The sequence below is a fragment of the Ursus maritimus genome, unplaced genomic scaffold, assembly GCF_017311325.1.
Source record: "Ursus maritimus isolate PB19 unplaced genomic scaffold, ASM1731132v1 scaffold_27, whole genome shotgun sequence".
NCBI lineage: Eukaryota > Metazoa > Chordata > Mammalia > Carnivora > Ursidae > Ursus > Ursus maritimus.
The window spans coordinates 23,819,648-23,840,074 of NW_024425230.1; the positions used below are offsets into that span (position 1 = coordinate 23,819,648).

Consider the following 20,427-nt stretch of genomic DNA (forward strand, 5'->3'; position numbering starts at 1 on the left):
GGAAACGATAACTCTTGCCCAAGACCCTGCCGTGAGCAGTTAGTGCCCTGCAGCATAGCACGGTGGCTGCCTTCAGCCGGCAGTCTGGGACCCTGAGGTGGGGGCTGAGGGCCTGTGTAGCCAAGGCTCGGGGGTCACACAGGCCCACCTGGACCACTGGGAGGGCGCTGCCGCACAGGGGTGTGTGCACCAGGAGGCGAGGACGGCCGGGCTGTCATGGAGGTGGCTCCCACAGTGATGGTTCGTTGTTTTTGAAAACCTTGTCCCCACACTCAGTGATAAAGCCACCTGAGGGCCTGCTTGTAGCTTCTGTTGATGTCGGCACGTGACTTTAATGGCCCTTACCCCTGGGAAAGGTATGTCACAGAGCTGTGTGGTCCAGACGAGAGAAAGACATCATGGGCTGTCTTTGCTAGACGACAGGGCCCATTTTAAAATCCAGTTAGCAGGGGCTCCTGGGTGGCTCAGTCGTTAAGTGTCTGCCTTCGGCTCAGGGCGTGATCCCCGCGTTATTGGATCAAGCGCCACATCAGGCTCCTCCGCTGGGAGCCTGCTTCTTCCTCTCCCACTCCCCCTGCTTGTGTTCCCTCTCTCGCTGGCTGTCTCTCTCTGTCAAATAAATAAATAAAATCTTTAAAAAATAAATAAATAAAATCCAGTTAGCAGTTTATATACAAAGGTTTCCTTGAAATCCAGATGCTGAGTATTTGTCATGATCTCAGTTTTTCTTACACTGTTACAAGGTGTTGATTTTTTATCTTTAACGGATCATTTGGAAGACTTCTAAGCGGGTTAGGAAAATCAGCTTCCAGATTTTAAGAGGTTAAATAGATGTTGTTTCTGCCAAGAAAATGACTGTCACTATAAATAAACATTTTCAAACATCGCATTTCACAATGTTGTCTCTGTATTTCCAAGTTTTGTTTTGAGAAAGTTTCTTCTTTACTTGTTGGAAAGCTGTCACCTTTACCGCAAAGAGAGAGATTTAAGCATGTATGCCTTTTTTTTTTAAGGACTTGATAATTTGGCAAGTGGGGAGCACAAAAAGCTTTTTTATTTACTTTTTTATCATTCCCCTTATGCTTTGTGTTATTCGTGTTATCAGTGGTCTTTTTGCAGGAATGTTTCAAATTCTGTGAAGGTTAAGTTAGTTAGCGGTGAGTGGTATCTGTAATCCACTTCTCGAGGCAAAGGAAGGCCACAGTACACTGAGAAGGAACAAATGGGACTGCCTGTGGCCGCCCCACACACTGTGGGATCCCCCGATTCTGTGCAGCCCACGTGTGGCTCATGGCTCAGGCTCGTGCTGGCCCCCGTCCCACACACCTCAAGGCCAGTGGCGCTCTGACCTTTGACCTCGGCTTCTCTGTGCCTGTGTCCTCCTCTATAAAACAAGACCAGCACTCCTCCCAGCCACAGAATTAATGAGTTCCTACATGTGAATACTTGTTGGGACATCACTAACTAATATGAAGTGTTAGTTACCTTCAGAAAAACCTTATTTCAGAACTAAGTAGATATGGATAAACAAATCGATCTGGAATAGACATATTGAAAACCCCTGATTGCAGAGCGTTCCTGTGGCTTTGTTTGTTTGGCATGTTGAAAACCAAGCGTCAAGGGATGGTGGAGCCCTTCCTTCCAGTGTAGAGGGAAACCCGACGGCATAGAGATGCCTCCCAGGCCAGGCTCTCTGCTGAAGCAGCAAGGACCCACTTGCTCTGCTTGGAGGGACAGTAGCTGCTGGGCACACGGGAAGGCATGGAGAAGCAGCTACGCCCGAGCTGTGGACCAGAGTCCCGTGGGCTGCAGGGAAAAGCAGCCATGTGCCAGAAGCACGGGCAGACAGGAGTGTGGACGGCGCCTGATGCGCGCTGGGCACCATGGCCCCAGCCCAGAGGGCAGCTTTCTCCGAAAACGCGCGGTTCTCTCAAGCAGCCCCACAATGATGAATCTTACATGTGTGACCCTGACACCAGTTTCTTGGACTGAATACCACGTGAACTGGTCTTTTGTTGTGATTACTTGTCTCTGTTGATTTTAACTGCTTTGGGGAAGAGTTCTGTTACATTTATGGGCATAGAACATGGACGTCTGTAGTAAAATTCAGGTGGATTCGCACGTGCAGTGGTGGTGGCTTGTATTTGCCTCATGTTTGATGAGGTGGTGTGCACCAGCTGTGGGGGTCCTGGTGGTAAGCTGCTGGGGCTCTCCTGTTAGCTGCCTGTATGAGTAAATTCGCAGGAGACGATTTTCCTCACGCTGCTGCATTGTTTGGAAGAGTTATTTTAAGAGTTTATTTCATTGCACTTTTCCCTTTGGTGGCCACGGGCATCGTGCTGAGGTTTGCTTAGTGCTTACGTTGTACTGAACCAGCCTTCCTCTCGTTACCCTAGGTGAGATGCCTCAGCTCGTCAAAGGAATGAAGCTGTTAAACCAGGCTGACCCCTGTGTCCAGATTTTAATTCAAGAAACGGGAGAGCACGTTTTGGTCACAGCGGGGGAGGTCCACCTTCAGCGATGCCTGGATGACTTGAAAGAAAGGTAGGTTGGTGGTAGACGTGGAGCCGTCGCTGCTCCCACGTCAGGCCAGTGTGTCCTGAACCAGTGGGACTTAGACCGGGGCTTGTTTGGGGAGAAAAGTGAGAGGCCCTCAATTCAAGCATGAACTGTTGCTGTGCTGTCGGATCATAGATTTTTAAGTCTGAGTCATAAAATAGCGTCACGTTAAGTATCTTCCTGCGAGCGTACGCACACGCCGTGTGTCAGGGCAACAGCACGAAGTCCTGCGTTGTGAGCTTAGGGGCGCCTGGGCCAACTTCTGTCCTTCCTGATGTCGTCTCCACAAGGTACACTGTCAGGAAATCTTTCCATTTCTCCATCCTGGTGATGGGGACTTGGCATAAAATAGGCATCCCAGGTCACTTTTTGTCGAGACCACTTTTCCTCTTTATTCCCAAGCTAATGTGTGCTTATCGTAGCAATTAGGAAAATACAGAAGGATGAAAAGAACCATTCACTTACCTCACAGAGGTCACGCCCGAGATGTTGGGGCTCGTAAATCCGCAGCCCGTTCTGTGCGTACTCCCGTATACATGGACGCCCGCGTGTGAGCGGCTCTGGCTGTTTGGTTACGATAAACTTCTGGAGGCGTTTGTTCTGCCAATATTGCTGGCATATTTTTAAGGCTTATGATCTGTGTTATCCTTAAGGAAGGCTAGTACGGTTTACACTGTAACCGGCAAAAAGTATTTGAAAGTTCTTCTTTTCTCAGATTTTTGCCAACCCTGTATATTATCGTTTTAAAAAATTTCACCAGTCTGGAAGACAACTAACAGGTGTTCATTGTTAATAAACACATTTTCCATGCTTACTAATGATATTGAAACATTTCTTTCTGCCTTTATTGGCCATTCATTTTTCTTCTTTGATGAATTGCCTTGTAGTGGCCTTCCTTCCTCTTATTTTTAAAATTTTGGGGGACGGTAATAATTACAACGGCAATTATAAATAATCAACATAATTATATACCAAATATGCCAGTCACTGTGTTAAGCACTGTTTGTCTCATTTAATCCTTACGACGAGCCAGTCACGTTGGTAATAGTACTAGCAACCATTACTCCTGCTGTAATACTCGTGCTACCGGACAGTCCTCCCCCACGGCTAATAGTGGAACAGCAGGAGAACAGCTGCCCTGCAGCGCCATCCGTGGGGATGGTGTAGGAGCTCCTGCTGGAGGGAGTGTTTTCTCAGCTCTGTTCTTCAGTTTAAAATGCTGTTGTGGCTTGTTCCTCCTTTAAATGTTTTCACAGCCATGATTCACACAAAACTGGGAGGCAGATCTCCATCTCCTTAGTGCCTGATACCATTTTCTTGCAATTTCTGAAGGTTGTAATATTGGTTAGAGAATAATGCTAATTGGATAAATCTTAAGGTATATTTTAAAATAATAACAGTCCTCAAGAGGATTTTTTAAAAACCATTGAAATGTTATATTGGTTTTTGGGGTCTTCGAACTAAATTATTTTCTCTTTTCACACTCTGCTGCCAGTTAAAATCCACGTTAAATAACCTTACATTTCTCACGCCATTAACTTCTCTTTTAAAAGATGCTCTTTGGCACTTAGAATTACATTTCAAGTAATATTTTCCCATAAGCCTAAAATTGATTTTAATTGATTATTATTTATTTGTAGCTTTGTTTAGTCTTTTTCATTTTTTCCTCATGGCTTTCATCATCGGTACTTTTTCATCTCAGGAGAAAAAAAACTGTAGTTCATAATAAAAGAAATTAGTTTTTGAGAAATATGTCCTTAACATAGCACTAAAATATTTTAACAAATCAGCTTATTTTGAAAACTACTCTGTATAAACCTTTTTAGAAAATATCCTTATCCAAATACCTGAAAATAATTTAAACTTACATTGAATAAGGCTAACAAAAGCAAAAACGTATCTGCTTTTCACAAAGTATATACTGCTTTAATAAGATACTTGATAAATTCTGAAGTGTTTGTTACTTGCTTTTCCTAATAATTACAGTTTTTTTTTTTTAAGATTTTATTTATTTTTTTGTCAGAGAGAGAGAGTGAGCACACAAGTAGGGGGAGCGGCAGGCAGAGGGAGAAGCAGGCTTCCTGCTGAGCAAGGAGCCCGTTGCAGGACTTGATTCTAGGACCTGGGATCATGACCTGAGCTGAAGGCGGATGCTTAACTGACTGAGCCACCCACACGTCCCAAAATTCCAGTTTCTGAAAATGAGGATACCTTCCCTCTTCAACACAAAACAAAAATAATTTACTTTGCATTGTGGCCTGGTGCAGTAGAGAAATGACCTCACACTCAAGCTCACTGTTCTCTGTCCCACGTCAGAGAGGAAACCTGCAGCCCGCATAACGAGGAATCCCCTCTTCCACTTGAATGGATAGTTCACTGGAAAGTCTGCTGGACCAAGCATGGGAGAGGATAGTGGACAGGTCCATTGGGGCCCAACCAGGCACTGTTATGTTATGTGCTCTACAGGGACCCTGAGTGAGCAACATCAGGTGGTGTTGACAAAAAGTCATTGCATCCTCAAGTCCCCTGATGGCATGTTGGAGTTCAGGATGCCTTAATGAATTGGGTGCTAGGTAGCTTGTCCTGGGCCAAGAAACATAGAAGAATATCATGAGCAGTTTTATACCAATAAATTTTAAAGGAAATGGACAAGGTCCTAAAAAATCTGACCAGTGAAAAAATAGAAAGCCTGATAGTCCTATAGCTATCAAAAGAATTCAAAGTTGAGGGGCGCCTGGGGGGCACAGCGGTTGAGCGTCTGCCTTCGGCTCAGGGCGTGATCCCGGCGTTACGGGATCGAGCCCCACATCAGGCTCCTCTGCTATGAGCCTGCTTCTTCCTCTCCCACTCCCCCTGCTTGTGTTCCCTCTCTCGCTGGCTGTCTCTATCTCTGTCAAATAAATAAATAAAATCTTTAAAAAAAAAAAAAGAATTCAAAGTTGAAATAACATTAAAAAAATCAAGGGGCATTTGGGTGGCTCAGTTGGTTAAGCATCTGCCTTTGGCTTGGGTCATAATCCCAGGGTCCTGGGGTCAAGCCCCATGTTGGGCTCCCTGCTCAGCCAGGAGTCTGCTTCTCCCTCTGTCCCTCCCCCTGCTCATGCTCTCTCTCTCTCAAGTAAATACAAAAAATCTTTATTAAAAAAATTGTATCAATGTACCTTTAGCAGATTAACAGAAAAAGAACAGAAATCATCTCAGTGAACAAAGGAAAAACATTTAATAAAATTCAACATACATACATGATCAAAACTCTTAGCAAACTAGGAATAGAAGGGGATTTCCTTAAACTGTTAAAGAGTATCTTAAGAATAACTGTAGCAAACATGTACTCACTGGGTGAAATTTTTGAAAGCTTTCTTTTGCGATCAGAAATAAGACAAGGGTACCCCCTGTTACAGGTTCTGTGGAATGTTGTACTATCAGTCTTGGGCAGCATTATAAAGAATAAAAAATAAAGGATATGGGAATCAAAAAGGAAAATTGAAAGCATCACTGTTTGCACATGATATGATTGTGTATTAATAATCCAGAAGAATCTATAGAAACTATTAGGATTAGTAAGTAAATTCAGCAGGGTTGCTCTAGTCAAGATTAATATGCAAAATGGATTGCATTTCTGTATACTATTAATAAACATAAAATGAAAATTCTTTTAAGGTAACCATTTACAGTAGCAAAAATATCAAATATCCAGGAATAAAATGTACTCATTTATAGGCCCTCTGTGCAAAAACTATAAAACACAAAAGAAGGTATCTACCATCTTTATGGCCTTAAAAATTTAGCATTAAAATTATGTCAGCTTTTCCCAAACTGATTATACATTCAGAGCAGTCCCAGTCAAAATCCTGTTAACTGTGTGTTTGCAGAGCTTGACAAGTTAATTCTAAAATTTGTGTGGAAATGCAAAGGACTGGTAATGACCAAAACCCATTAAGAAAGTAGAACAAGGCAGAAGTTCTTACTGCCCTGGAAATCAAAACTTGTTTTAAAGCTACAGAATTTGGCTATGTGCCATTGACACAAGGATAGACGGGTGAGTGGACTCATGCAGAGAGCACAGAAGTAAGGGGCGCAGTGGAACAGTGGGGAGGACTGGCCTCTCTGCAGATGGTGCTGGCAGCTCGGACCTCTGTCTGGAAAGCCTCTACCTTATCCTGAGCTCAGCAGTTTATTCCAGGTGTATTGTAAAGCGTGGAGGGCAGAATCATAAAGTACCTGAAAGATAATATAGGAGAATATCTTCGAGACCTTGGGATAGGGCAAAGCTTCTTAATAGGGCATTAAAAGCATAAATGACAAAGTCAAGTTTAATCATCAAAAGACACTGAAGAGTAAGAAGGCAAGCCACAGGGTCAGAGAGCAATTTGTGATACGTACAATAAACAAAGGACTTAAAGCCCTGGTATATAAAGAATTCCTACAAGTAAATGAGAGGCAACAATCCTTAGAAGACGGAACAAAGATTTGAACAGGTGCTTTACATAACAGAAGCCTAAGACCAATAAACATATGAAAAGATGTTCAACTTATTAATTAATGAAAGAAAATTAAAACCAAAGTGAGCTACCTCTATGTATCCACCAGAATGTTTGAAATTTAAAAGGGACAGTATCAGATGGTGGCAGAGATAGGCAGTAGGAATTCACCTGCATAACTAGTGGGGATGTGAATTGGTACAACTACTTTGGAATACAATTCCACGGTGCCTGTTCAGGCAGGAGGTAGATACTTCTGTGGCTTGGCAAATTACTCCCTTTTCTAGTCTGAAGATACTTAACACAAAGCTGGACAAATGTGCATCATGAATAATCATAGCAACAAACGTTTTAATAGCCCAAACCTGGAAACAACTCAAATAGTACAGGGGATAAATAAATTATGATATATTCTTACCATGAAATTCTGTAGAGTAATCTCCATGAACAAGCTAGCTGTTCAAACATGGAGAAATCTCACAACATAATACTGAGACAAAGAACCCAGCTGAAAAACCAAGGTTTAATTCTATTGATATATACAGTACAAAAAGCAGACCAGACTGAGTTCTAGAGTACGGGGGGTACAGGTTTAGGGGATAAAAAGAATTTAGAGAAGGGCCTATAGTAAACATCAGGATGGGCTTGGGGGAAGGCCTGACGAGTCCTTCTGAGGGCTAGTCGTGTTGGCTTGAGCGGCTGCTTACGTGGGCGTTCACTCTGTCGTCAGTCACAGATCAGGTGACTTGTTTTGCCACCTATCCTATAAACTTTTACAATTCTACCTACATTAAGAGTATACATAAAATTGTAGAGTCTTTTTAGCCCTCGTGGGACAGAAGCCGCCTTCTAACACATAAGCTTCCTTTCCAGCTCTCACACACGTTCAGGAATGTGTTATGTGCAGGAGCGGGACACAGGAGACAGCCTGTAGAGTCCCGGCCTGAGAGACTGTCAGAGTTCTTCGAGTCCAGATCTCACGGAGGTCCTGGTCAGAGGCAGCAGGATCTCCCGGTGGCGGCGGTCAGGGGTGGCAGGAAGCCCCGGGAGGTTGCGGGGGTAGGCTGAGCCCGCTGCATTCTCTTAGAAGTAATGGCAGCCTCTGCATTCCCGGGTTTTGAAGAGCCTTTGGTCCCAAGGTGCTTTGCAGGTGTGACAGTCATGTGCACACTTCCGCTTCCGTGGCATGGAGTGGTTTTGATTCACCTCGTAAGCGATTATTGTAGGGGACTTCTTGGGACCCTCAGAAAGTTGAAGGTCTGGTAAGACGCGCACCCCTTTCTACCTTACAGTATGAGGAAAAGGGGCTGATGTCATAGGTGTATTCACTCATAGTTTCAGCAGCTATGCAGGTGACTTTCTTGAGTGTTCTAAGAATATGAGTGTATTTTCTCAAAATAATGATAATTTAAAAATATTTTCTGTTTCTGAGATTTCTAAATGCTTTCCTTTTTTAAAAATCAGGAAAAGGTATTAAATTTTATTGAATGCTAAGCAGTTTTACAGATGGTTCCTTAGATTGATTACTTTATTTGACATTTTTAATGTGCTATATTATTTTAACAGATCTCTTAATACAAATAAATTTTTATACCTGTGATAAAAGCTACTTCGGGTTGCAGTGAAGTATTGCTTTGATGTGCTGTTTAATTTTTCAGTATGGCGTAACTGGAAAAAGAATGGTTTCTGAGGTCAGACCTAAATTTGAGTCCTGGCTTCTCCACTTACTAGCTCTGTGATTTCAGGGGTGTGACTTAATCTTTCTTATCTGGTTTTCTCCTCCAGAAAATGAGGATAATACTAAAGATATAACACATGTAACACTTAGCACAGTGCCTCATACATAATAAGTGACTGGTAAAAAGAAAAAAATACATGTATCCTTTGTTTCTCATTGTAAATTTAGATTTTGTATCTGAATTCTTAAGTAAGATTGAACTGCAGGTTTGTCTGTGTGTGCTGTCTTTGTCAAGTTCAAGTATTAAAGTATATTTCATTATTATTTTTTTAATACATAAAAATGTGTAGACCACGTCCCAGTGTACCTAGTGGACACCAAATGCATGTTGATGATGACTTTAGCTAGCACTTTTGTGATTAGTCACAATACTTCGAATAAAGTAGTGCTTTTTTTATTAAGTTTTTTTTTTAATTCCAGCATAGTTAATATAGGGTGTTCTGTTAGTTTACGGTGTACAAGATAATAGTTCAGCAGTTCCATACGTTACCCAGTGTTCATCATCATAAGTGTGCTCTTAATCCCCATCACCTATTTCACAAAGCATATATCCTTTTAATTTTTATTTTAAATTGTTTCTAGAGAGAGGGAGAGAAAGAATCCCAAGCAGGCTACACGATTAGTGCAAAGCCCGACACGGGCATGATCTAATGACCCTAAGATCCTGACCCGGGCTGAAATCAAGAGTTGGCTGCTTAACCGACGGAGCCACCGAGGCGCCCCTCACAGAGTATATTTTAAATTAATACAATGTCAAGAAAACATCCATGTCGTATATTCTGTAACAGTAATAGCAATGAACCGTAACGGCACTGACATCTAGTAATCCTTGAAAGTGAACACACTCACTGGTAAAACCAAAACCTTTCTTGGAAATAATGTTTTTTCATGTTATTTTCTTCCACACATTATGGTCTATTCAGGTTCCATATTCTAAAATCAATTAGGTTCAATTTTACCAATTTTGGTAACATGCTATTTTTTAGAAAACCATCCACTTATTGAGTTTTCAAATTTAATCAAAAAGAATAAAATCAGATAAACCAAATACCTGTCCAGATCCACAGAATGTTCTACAGAAACCAGAAACAAATCTAGGATCAAATGTAAGCATTTCAGAAACTTTTTGTATTTGGTTCCCTTACTGACTAACATTTCTCAGAGAAAAGCATTGTTCCCCGGTCCCAAAATTTCATACAATGTGTACGTGTGAACACACACACGTACTTGTATGTACATTCATACATCTTTCTATGCACACTGCCAATAGCAGACGTAGAGCAGACCAGAGCCTTGGTATTACCCGGGAGTGAGCCAGACAGAAAGTGAGAGAGAGCTTGCACGGTTTCCTTGTCATCACAACCAATCCACACCAGTCTGCCCTCTCTGAACTCGTAATTCATTTGGAAGAAAATGCAGCATGAAACTGAACCTGATGGGCACCTGGGTGGCTCAGTCGGTTAAGTGTCCAACTCTTGATTTTGGCTCAGGTCATGATGGCACAGAGTCTGTTTGTCTCCCTCTGCTCCTCCCCCTGCTCGCTCACTTGCTCTCTCAAATAAATAAAATCTTTTTAAAAAATTTTCTAAGAAAGAAAGAAAGAGAAACTAAACCTGAAAACATGTGGAAAAGGGGCTTTCTGAATGTGGTACCAGACCGGGGTTTAAGACCCGTACACAGTACAGTAGCCAGAGGCCACGTGTGGCTATTTCACACGCTGTCGCTACGTGTGCCTGTTTAAACTTAATTAAATAATCAAAGCTTCCCCAGGTACACTAGCCCCAGTGCAGGTGCCCAGTAATCACAGTGTGTACAGAACATCTCCATCACTGCAGGAAGTTCTTCAGGGAAGTGTTGCTCAGACACGCTCCTGCATCATGCTGGCCTCGCCGTGAGCCTCGTTACTGAAGCCAGATACATTGTCAGCACTTGACTAGATGTCCTGACCTTCTGTGATTCTTTGTTCAGAGTTATAATCGTGGAGCTTTTCTTCTCCAGGTTCTTAAATTGGCGAATAGTATTTTAAAGAATTCATATTCAGATCTTATTAAAATATTTATTTTCCACTCAAAACATTTTTATCTAAATAGATGGCTTATTTATTTTGAGAGTGAACAAAGCAGTGAAATTCGTATATATGCAGAGAACTCCCGGAAGGTGTGTTCCTATTAGAGGTAGTCCTTTCAATCCAAAATGAAAACGGTCTTTGAATTCTTATATAATGTAGAGTACTGATCTTTCCTAGTAAAATTACTTTTATCTTTCTGTATTTTTGCAGAATCTCCGTTGTGTGATATTTCTACATGGGAGTTTTGATGCCATTTATTATAACCTTGTTATTTCTCTTGCATTTGTCTGTAGGTTTGCAAAGATTCAAATCAGTGTATCTGAACCCATTATTCCATTCAGAGAAACAATCACAAAACCCCCAAAAGTCGACATGGTCAACGAAGAAATAGGCAAACAACAAAAAGTTGCAGTTATCCATCAAACAAAGGAAGATCAGAGTAAAGTCCCTGAAGGAATCCAAGTTGACTCTGATGGGCTCATCACCATAACAACCCCCAATAAGCTTGCCACACTCAGTGTTCGCGCCATGCCCCTTCCGGAAGAAGTCACACAGATTCTGGAAGAAAACAGTGATTTGATTCGTTCTATGGAGCAGCTGACATCCTCTTTGAACGAGGGCAGACATACTCAGATGATCCACCAGAAGACCCAAGAGAAAATTTGCGAATTCAAAGGAAAACTAGAACAATACCTAACAGGGAGAAAATGGAGGAACACGGTTGACCAAATCTGGTCATTTGGCCCAAGAAAATGTGGGCCCAATATATTAGTAAATAAAAGTGAAGACTTTCAGAACTCAGTATGGACAGGCCCAGCTGTCAAAGCTTCAAAAGAGGCCAGTAGATACCGAGATTTAGGCAACAGCATCGTGAGTGGTTTCCAGCTAGCAACCCTCTCTGGCCCCATGTGTGAGGAGCCTCTCATGGGCGTCTGTTTTGTTCTGGAAAAATGGGACCTAAGTAAATTTGAGGAACAAGGGGCAAGTGATAAACACAATCAAGAGCAAAGGGAGGTGGTGCAGGACAGACAGGGGGATGGGGAAACCTGTTCCAGTGCGGGTGAGAACCCGGGGCTCCAAGACGGTGGCTCCGAGCCCTTGGACAAGAGGACTTCCCAGAAAGGAGAGTCTTCGCTCACTGACTGCTATGGACCCTTCTCAGGACAGCTCATCGCCACCATGAAGGAGGCATGTCGCTACGCCCTGCAGGTGAAACCTCAGCGTCTGATGGCAGCGATGTACACATGTGACATCATGGCCACCGGTGATGTTCTTGGTAAGAAGGGCGAGGACAGTGAGAAATGCCAGGGGTGGCAGTGAGGTCTCTGAGGTCAGAAAACGCAAACGCATTTAATATTTTTTTTACAGAAGCTACATCGTCATCTAGTTTACTAAAGAACTAAGATCTTTGAAAGCCGGGTGCCTTAACTATTAAAATCATGATGGGGGTGGGGGGTGGAGGGAGGAAACTTGATTACCAAACATCCTTTCATTGGCAGCAAATAGGTTCTTTTCTGTAATAAGAGGTCTGGTAAATGAGGTGTAAACTACCCATCTATGTTACCACCCAAACCTGTGTGGCATTCTGTTTCTCAAGCGAGTAACCATATCAGTCTAGGTAACCAGAACCTTATGGAAATGATCAAAGAGGACATTTGATGGGGACATTCTTACACACCTAACACAAAGGGACTTCTGTAAATTCTGGGTCCCCTGCAGAAGAAGAAGATTACTGGGGGCTTTATTCATCGCTCACCATTACATCAAATCCTACTCTGATTTTTCTGTCTCCTGAAAAAGATCTTCTGGGATCCCTGGGGACTCATAGCCCTGGCATTTAGTGGCTGTTTTGACTTTTGACAGGTAGTCTTTCTCACTGAGTCTTCTTTTCTCCACCTGTAAGAAGGAAGATAATCATTCATCAGAGGTTGTGAAGATTAACATGAGAACACGAATCTGGGGTTCAGAGCTGTGCCTGGTGCGTGGCAGCTCTCCTGTGGGCCCAGGAGGGTAGAAGGGGAGCTGAGCACTGGTTGAGAGAGTGGACCCCAATTATTAGGTTTCGACCTCTAGCTCGGAGGTCCTTTGAGTCAGTATGTGGTGGTTATACATTCTTCTTAGTAAGGTTCTTTTGCTGATTCATTCCTACAAGCAGATATGTAAGTAGTTGGGGTTTTTTCCCAAAGGAAGTTCAGGCCTGCCCACAGCAGGGCTCCTACGATAGGGACGGAGTGTCCCCGGCAGCGCTTTGGAAACGCTGGTTAAACAGCCGCAGGACTTGGTGACGCAGGACCGCTCAGCACCCTCGTGCGCTTGAGTGACATCTGCAGGGGTGACGTGCGGTGGGCAGTGTGTCTCAGCCTTATTTGGACGGAACAGATCATTCACAGGTCATGGAATCCATAGATTAGTTTGAGGAAACCAATCAAGACCATTCCCCGGTGTTCTCCTCCATTTTCACTGAGAATTGTGTTAATCCGCGAAGGCAGAGGTGGGGTCAGAATCAGGGAACCACGAAGGAGACCCTGACAGATGCCACCTCAACTTGAATACCTCTGTTGACGGGCAGCTCACAGGCTGTTCCATGACAAGGTGTCGTCTTGCTTCTCTTGGGCAGAAGTCTGGTCTCCTGCTCGTTTTCAGCCATGTGTGCCACCATCCATCCCTCCTGCAAGCTGTGGCCCGTCACGTGGCTGAGGAGCACATTTGTTCTCTGGTGTGTGTCCAGCAGAAAACTCTCCAGAGCCTTCAGCTGTGTTTTCACGATGGGATGTTTTGTGCCCTTTCGCTGTCCCACTGCTGTCCTTTGGGGCATACTTGCTGTGCATCCCTCTCCAAGCAGCCACACGTGAGCATAGCCCCCCAGAGGTCCTCCGACCAGCATGGAGGGAGCCTCCGGGTGACAGCGCTCTCCTAACGGCATCTAGCAATTGCATCCTGTCACTGACTCACGGGGAGTCAGGATCAACATCATTTCTTTTTTCAAATAAGTTACGTCTTCCCACTTGTTCCCCAGAAAGCAGAATCCGCATTTTGGTGATTGACTAGACCATAGAGATTACGTAGTCCTGCAAACTCCTGTATTTACGTATGAGTCAACTGGATCTATACAATTCCTTGTTTCCCTTAGGTTTTTTTATAGATACACAATAGCACAGGAAGTTGTGTGTGTCTGTGTGTGTGTCTGTGTGTGTGTGGTTTTTTGTTTGTTTTTGTTAATGCCAAGAAAATGAAGTCCCAGCACCACAGTCTTAACACACTGATTCTTTTTTCATTTTTTTTTATGTGTCTTTTCTTGTCTGGTGAGAACTGAAACTCCATAAGCAGTGAATTGAATGTTTTGATGAAGTTAATTTCCTTCGTATCTGTAGATTTCCCCTGATGATCAGCGTACCAACCATATAGAAAAAAGTCAGGGTAGGTTGATAAGATCTGTTAGAAAGTCCACGCATCTCCAAAGGCCTAAATCATACTTGTATAAATATGTACCAACCTTCAATATTTTCTTAAAACTCTGTAGGAAATTAGCATAGGCTTTCAAGTCTGCAGCTTCTAGAATCCAGTGTTTTTATCCCCCCAGAAGTTCATTTGTTGGCAGAGATTATCCATAATTTCTCAAAAGGAAAAGTTTCTTAAGAACCGTTAGATATAGACTCCAGCCCCAGAGACAGAGCCTGTATAGGAGGCCAGCTGCCCGCTCATCAGCTCCTCGGCTGTCTTGAACTTGAGTGTTCTCTCTCCTGTATTCGTTCTCCCGGCCACAGTCTGTCCCCCGTCCTCCTCACTGAGGACAGTGCAGGCCACACATGTGCTAGGAAGCCCTGCTTTCCAGCTCTTCTCTGTTGACACTGCACACACTTCTCCATATTGCAGACATGTCTCATCCTTGCTTTGAAGCTGAGGGAGAAGACCCTTTCTGGTGTCGGTAGTTGGCCCTTTGATTTTGGCAGGCTCAGCTTAATACCCTGCACGCGCTCCTGACGCACCTCTTCTTCTTCCATCCACTGTGCGTGTCCTCTAAGAGCAGTGAGGACACGGCAGCACACCTCCCTTGACCCAACAGGTTTATTTTGAAGCTACTGTTGTATTTTGGGGTTGGGGAGGATCTCCTCCTTTTTCTCTCATTGGGGCCATTTGTGGTTGATATTTCAGACTCTTGTTACTCCTGAAAGGAATTTTATCTTAGAGTTTGTTATGCCAAAACTTGTCTCTTTCTGTTTCTTTAACTTTATGTGGTTGAAACGATCCCTCCGAAAGTCTTGGGTCCCCATACATCTGTGCCTGTCCCTCCCTCTCCCGCACTTCTGGGAGAGTAATGGGAACACATATCTCCTCTCCAAATTGCCGACTCGCCTACATTATCTGTTGGGAGTGGCATTTGTCCTTTGCTTTCTGAGAAGACAAATTTTCCACATACCGCATGAAGCCAGCATCAGCTGTTGGCATTTATCAGACCAAAACTCAGGCAGACTGTTGAGTCATCCCCGCTGAGTCAGTGCTCCGTGCCCACTTTCCCATTTCCTTTAGGAAATCACCACCAGGACCCTGCACGAGACCAGGCAGCCCTAGGACAGTCCTTCGAAATATCACTGTGATTGTGTCCTTTTCTCTCCGTCCTGGCACTCTCCACCTGGCCGTCAGACTCCGTTCTGGCACGTTGCAGGAAGAAGTACATATCTTGATCGTCAGGGTTATTTGCCCTCTTCTCTCTTCGGAGCGGAGTCAGTCTTTGGCTGGCCTCCTCCTGGTGCTGGGTCTCTGTACCATGGCCACTGGCCAGCTTTCTTAATACATTCCTGAGACCTAGCTCGCTGCCACACCCTCCGCCTTACAAAGAAACTGTGTTTCGTGACGGTCTGGAATTGTTCCTGAATTAGCCTGAAGCCCTCATCAGCGTGAAGCTGCTTAGAGGTGAGGGGCTCCTCATACGTCCATTTTCTCATTGCTTCGAGAGGTTCTTCAGTAATGACGGCCGCGTTCTAGCTCCCAAGGTCAGTACAGCGAGCTGCTCACTTTCTCTGTTTTCCTTTTTCTTACTCAATCACCACCTTCATGGAAGAAGAAACGAGGAGACCTCTATCTTCCCAAGGCCCTTTGCTTCCTGCCCAGATATTCAGAGATCTTCCAGGCTTTGCTGACGGATGCTCTAAATTCTCCAAGAATTGGCACAAGACAAGTTCCATTCTTTTTTATTTAGCAAAATGAGTGTCCTTAGTCTCTTAAAAACTTAATTCTTTCTACACAGACTGTTGAGAAATCCTGTAGATTTATAGAATTGCTTATGGTCAGATTGGGACATTCTGCAGAAAAATAGTCATCTTAAAATCACTGTACCTGGGGAAATGATCCCAAGAAAATGGCCTTCTTTACCTATAAACTCTACTTTCTTAAAGGTGTGGGTCTGTTCTCATTTTTACCCATGAAAATTGCCTTTAACTTTTTTCTAAGATTTTTTTAAAAAATTTTATTTATTTACTTATTTGAGAGAGAACGTGAGCAGGAGGGGCAGAGGGAGAAGGAGAGGGAGACTGTCAAGCAGGCTCCCCGCTGAGCACAGAGCCCGATGCAGGGCTCGATCTCACGACCCTGAGATCATGACCTGAGCCGAAATCAAGAGTCAGACGCTCAACTGACTGAGCCACCAGGCGCCTTCCCCTGTAACTTCGAACATCGGACAGCAGAATTCGATTGTGCTTGTGATTGTCTCGTGAGTAGCCGCTGTCTCTCTTTGTGGTCCATCCTCCAACCTAGCAGCTCCTTTCATTCTTGGCTCCTCATGGTTTTTATCTTTGGCAACAACCTCACGTGTGAAAAATAACTTTTTCTGCTAGTTCTAGAGTTTCAATCACAGCGTCGGCTACTGCAGTCCCCCCTGAGTTTTTGGCCATAGGGATAAATGCTCCGTTGTCAGAACATAGGTGCCTTCACGCGTCAGAAACAGCCTCAGTAAGTGTTGCTGTTTACTTTTAGAAACCTCTCCTCTTCCAGATGCAGGGTTCTTTTTACATTTCATCAGCATCTCATAATTCATTTCAACAGAAACGTATGGACATGTATAGATACCTTCGCTGTGTTAAGCATAATTCCTGCTGTGAGAGATGAGTTAGGTGACAAAGCCTAATTATGTAAAACTGTTAAAAAGCACAACACAGTTGAGTCCAGTGAATAAATATGGTCTTTCAGTGAAATTTTATGAGAAATTGAGATTAGCAAAATTCGCAACAGGGCAGACTTTTTGAAAGTGATAGTTGTTTGAAATGGACTGTGATGGATGGAATAATTCAGAGTTGAGCAGCTAAGTGTGAAACTGGCTCTCTCTGTAGCACAGCACTGAAGACCACGACGGGGCTCAGAGAGGACTCGTTCCTACCTGGTCTTATAGGAGCTTCTGTTCAGCAGTACGTCTAAGCCTGGACAGCTGGTTGGTTGAAGCCAACTGTACAACCTTGCGTTTACTCACAAGTGTGTCTTGTTGAGTGCGGGTCCTTACCTGGTCACCCTGATTCTGCCCCAGTATTGAGTAGGCTTCCAGCCTCCTGTCAACTTTGGATTTGATCATCATGCCTCTGTACCCGTGGGTGGCTGGTGATCATCATAAGGGCACAGAGCTGCAGTCAGGGTGCTGACCCATCTTGCTGGGGTGGGGACAGCTTGCTGACATGCACTTCCTGCAGACTCGGGGCTGAGTTCCTCTGTAGAAGAGCCCACATTCCCTGCCGTGTCCACAGCGCACCGTAGCTCATGTTTGGTGGAGGCCCATCTGCATCCTGTCAACCACATCTGCTTGATTTAGCAGTCCGCTCGCTCTGCAACAGAAGGGAATGAGGTTAATGTGACCTGATTTATAAGAATCAGAAGTGCCCGCCGATTTCTCTGCGTGTATGTTTTCATTGAAGTTAGACCGCAAGGGTTGCCAACAAGAACAGAAACCACAAGATAAAAGAAGAATCTTCTTCCTTGGAAATCAGTGTGTTGTTTCTCCACTTTCTTTTACAGTCTCTGTCCATAATAGTACATTTTGCATAGCTGTAACCTTATGGTAGAGGAAGTGTGATGTTTTGCTTTTTACATTTACTATTTTATAAGCTGCTTCCATTTGGCTACTTAGTATTCACAGATTTCATTTCAACCTCTGCGTAACATCCCATCAACTTGTTATGCTATAATTTACTTCCCATCATCCCCAAATTGGAAATCCGCATTGTTTCCTGTTTGTTTACTGTAAGAGAAAACATTGCTGTGAACAGCTGCTTCCTTTCCTAAATTCTGAAAAAAAGAAAAGAAAAGAAATCATACCTTTAATTGCCCAACTTCCAGCCCGAATGATTGTAGAGCGTGCAGGCCAGTCTTGCTGCCTATTACAGAAGAAAAGACACACGCGGGAGTATCTAACGCCACACGAGAGCGGGGTAGATGCAGTGAGGCCTGATGGCGAAGAGATGGTTTTGATCTCAGGACCCCGCAGAAGACTCGGGGGAGCAGGTGATATTGAACGGGCTTTAACTCATGGAAAGGACGCGACTGTGGAGTGGGACCAGGCACGCCATCGAGGCCCCCGGATGTGTGCCGCGGTGGGGAGTGCTCCCACTTGGCTGGACGCACGGAGTCTGTGCCCTGTGTGCTGTCGGGCCTGGCAGTCCCAGAGCTTGACATCCTTGGTCGCTGCCCTGGTTACAGAGGGCCTTGAATTCGGGCTGTGATGTTGATGGTGTAGGCATTCAAAGACCAGCCCTGACCAGACTGTTTCCATCAATGAACCTTTTTGTTGCCATTTCCTCCCCTGATGGGTGCTTGCCTCTTGGTGCCTCGCACGCAGTACAGCGGGGCACACGTGCTCTTTGGGCACACAGACAGGTGACTGGGGTATGATGGAGCAGACGTCGGGCTGAAGGGGAGTTGGAGTATTCGCCGAGGCCTCCTGGGTATGGCTGCCAGACGTCTCAGTGAGAGTGGTGGCAGTTTAGAGGGTCCAGGCAGTGGACGCACCTGTCATGAAAGCAGCATGTATTTGGAAGATTCTGTTTATAGCCGTTTTCCTCTGTTCAGTGATCCATCATTATGCCCTAGTTTTAGGACTTAGTTTTAGTGGAATTAAAATTGCATGGCTTAGAATTACACAATTAATTACATTCAGCCTTCATTGCAGTTATTGATCCGAGCCCGCTGGGATGACCCCCGAAGGAAGGGAAGGACCTGGGCCTCTGCATCGCGGCCGCGGGCTCATCGCCGCTGGTCCCCCCCTTGCAGTCTCCAGTCCAGTTCACTCATTAGATCCGCCCTGCTCCACCCTGCTGTTTCGTAGTATTTTCTTCTGTAAACCACCTAAAGCTTTTCCTAGAATGAGCTAGCTGGGTCAGGGTTACTCGTTCACACACACTAGCGTTGTACTAAGGTTTTCTCCCCTGCTGGGAATCTCAGGCAGATATATATGACCTCTAGGAGACAGACCATCATTGCGCTTGTCTCAGAGCTTCAAGACTGTACCCAGAGTGTTAGGTTCAGTTCTGGGCACTACATGCCAAGAGTGGGAAGAGAAGGTCATGGTGGTGCAGATAGGAAAGGGTCAGGATGGAACAGGAAGTGATGGGCCTCTCATGGAAAGATGGGAGATGTTCAGGGCAGAGAAGAGAAAGCCAGCTAGCCATCCCCGAGGAGCTTAGAGGCTGGTGTGCCATAGGAATGACAGTCATCCTGTGTGATAGAAATTAGAGCTAACAAAGTAAAGGGGAGCAGATTTGGGGCTGGAGAGTGGCCCAGCGGGTAGGCGGCCCTGACATGGCCTGGGCCCCACTGGAGGAGGTGAGCTGGAGCAGAGCCAGCAGAATCTCTCTCTGGTGGATCCTGTTGTCCCTTCTGTTCCCCTCTGACCCTCTGTTCAGTTTCTGTAATGCAGACTTCTAGTCTGGACAGTGGGCAGGGACGGTATTTCGTCTCAGGTGTGCTGCATTTGGAGGGGTCGGACTGCACGATGGGGGTGCCTTGGCAGCAGTGGTCAGCATAGGGCTGGTGGGTGACCGGATGGGGGTGGGGGTGGGGGTGGGGTGTAGAGACAGTCTCAGCAGCCCTGGCATGGCCTCCGTTGTTGAACGCACACAAATGATAAACGAATCGGCTCTCGGCAGGGAGAGTTCAGAGAAGCAAACGGAGACTCAGCGAGTGGTTGTGGGGGTCTTCAGTCCCTGAATTGTTTCTGCTGATAGAGGGCTTGGGGCCTGAGGGGGGCGATGCTGACCCTGGGGAGAGCCGTCAGCAGCCACACAGAATCGTGAGAGGATGGGACAAGGACATTTGCCATCTGAAAGTGATGGTGATGGGTCAACGAAGCAGTTTTGCTTGAGCCCAGGCCACAAGTAGAGCCCAGAAGTGAGACTCGGAACACTCAGGAAACGGAAGAAAGGGAGCATAAAGTGTGGGAGCTGTGGGGGGAGAGGGCTAGGCTGTGCCTTTCAGCACTGACAGAATTGTGATTTGTTTGGTTTTCTGCTAAACCTGGAGATGAGGAAGACCCACTAGAGTGTTCAGGCGTTTTTTCTTCCCAAGGCTGCCACATGACACGATGGGCCTCCTGCCTTTTGTTTTCC

The 20,427-nt window shown here is 44.9% G+C and overlaps 1 protein-coding gene across 1 annotated transcript in view; it reads left to right on the top strand.

Moving 5' to 3' along the window:
• EFL1 (elongation factor like GTPase 1) overlaps window positions 1–20,427 on the top strand; it is a 120,664-nt gene that overhangs the window by 91,030 nt on the left and 9,207 nt on the right. Inside the window, exons 17-18 of the mRNA XM_040642875.1 lie at window positions 2,397–2,544; window positions 11,140–12,122. Of these exons, the coding sequence (XP_040498809.1) occupies window positions 2,397–2,544; window positions 11,140–12,122 (1,131 nt within the window). The remainder of the gene's footprint in view (window positions 1–2,396; window positions 2,545–11,139; window positions 12,123–20,427) is intronic.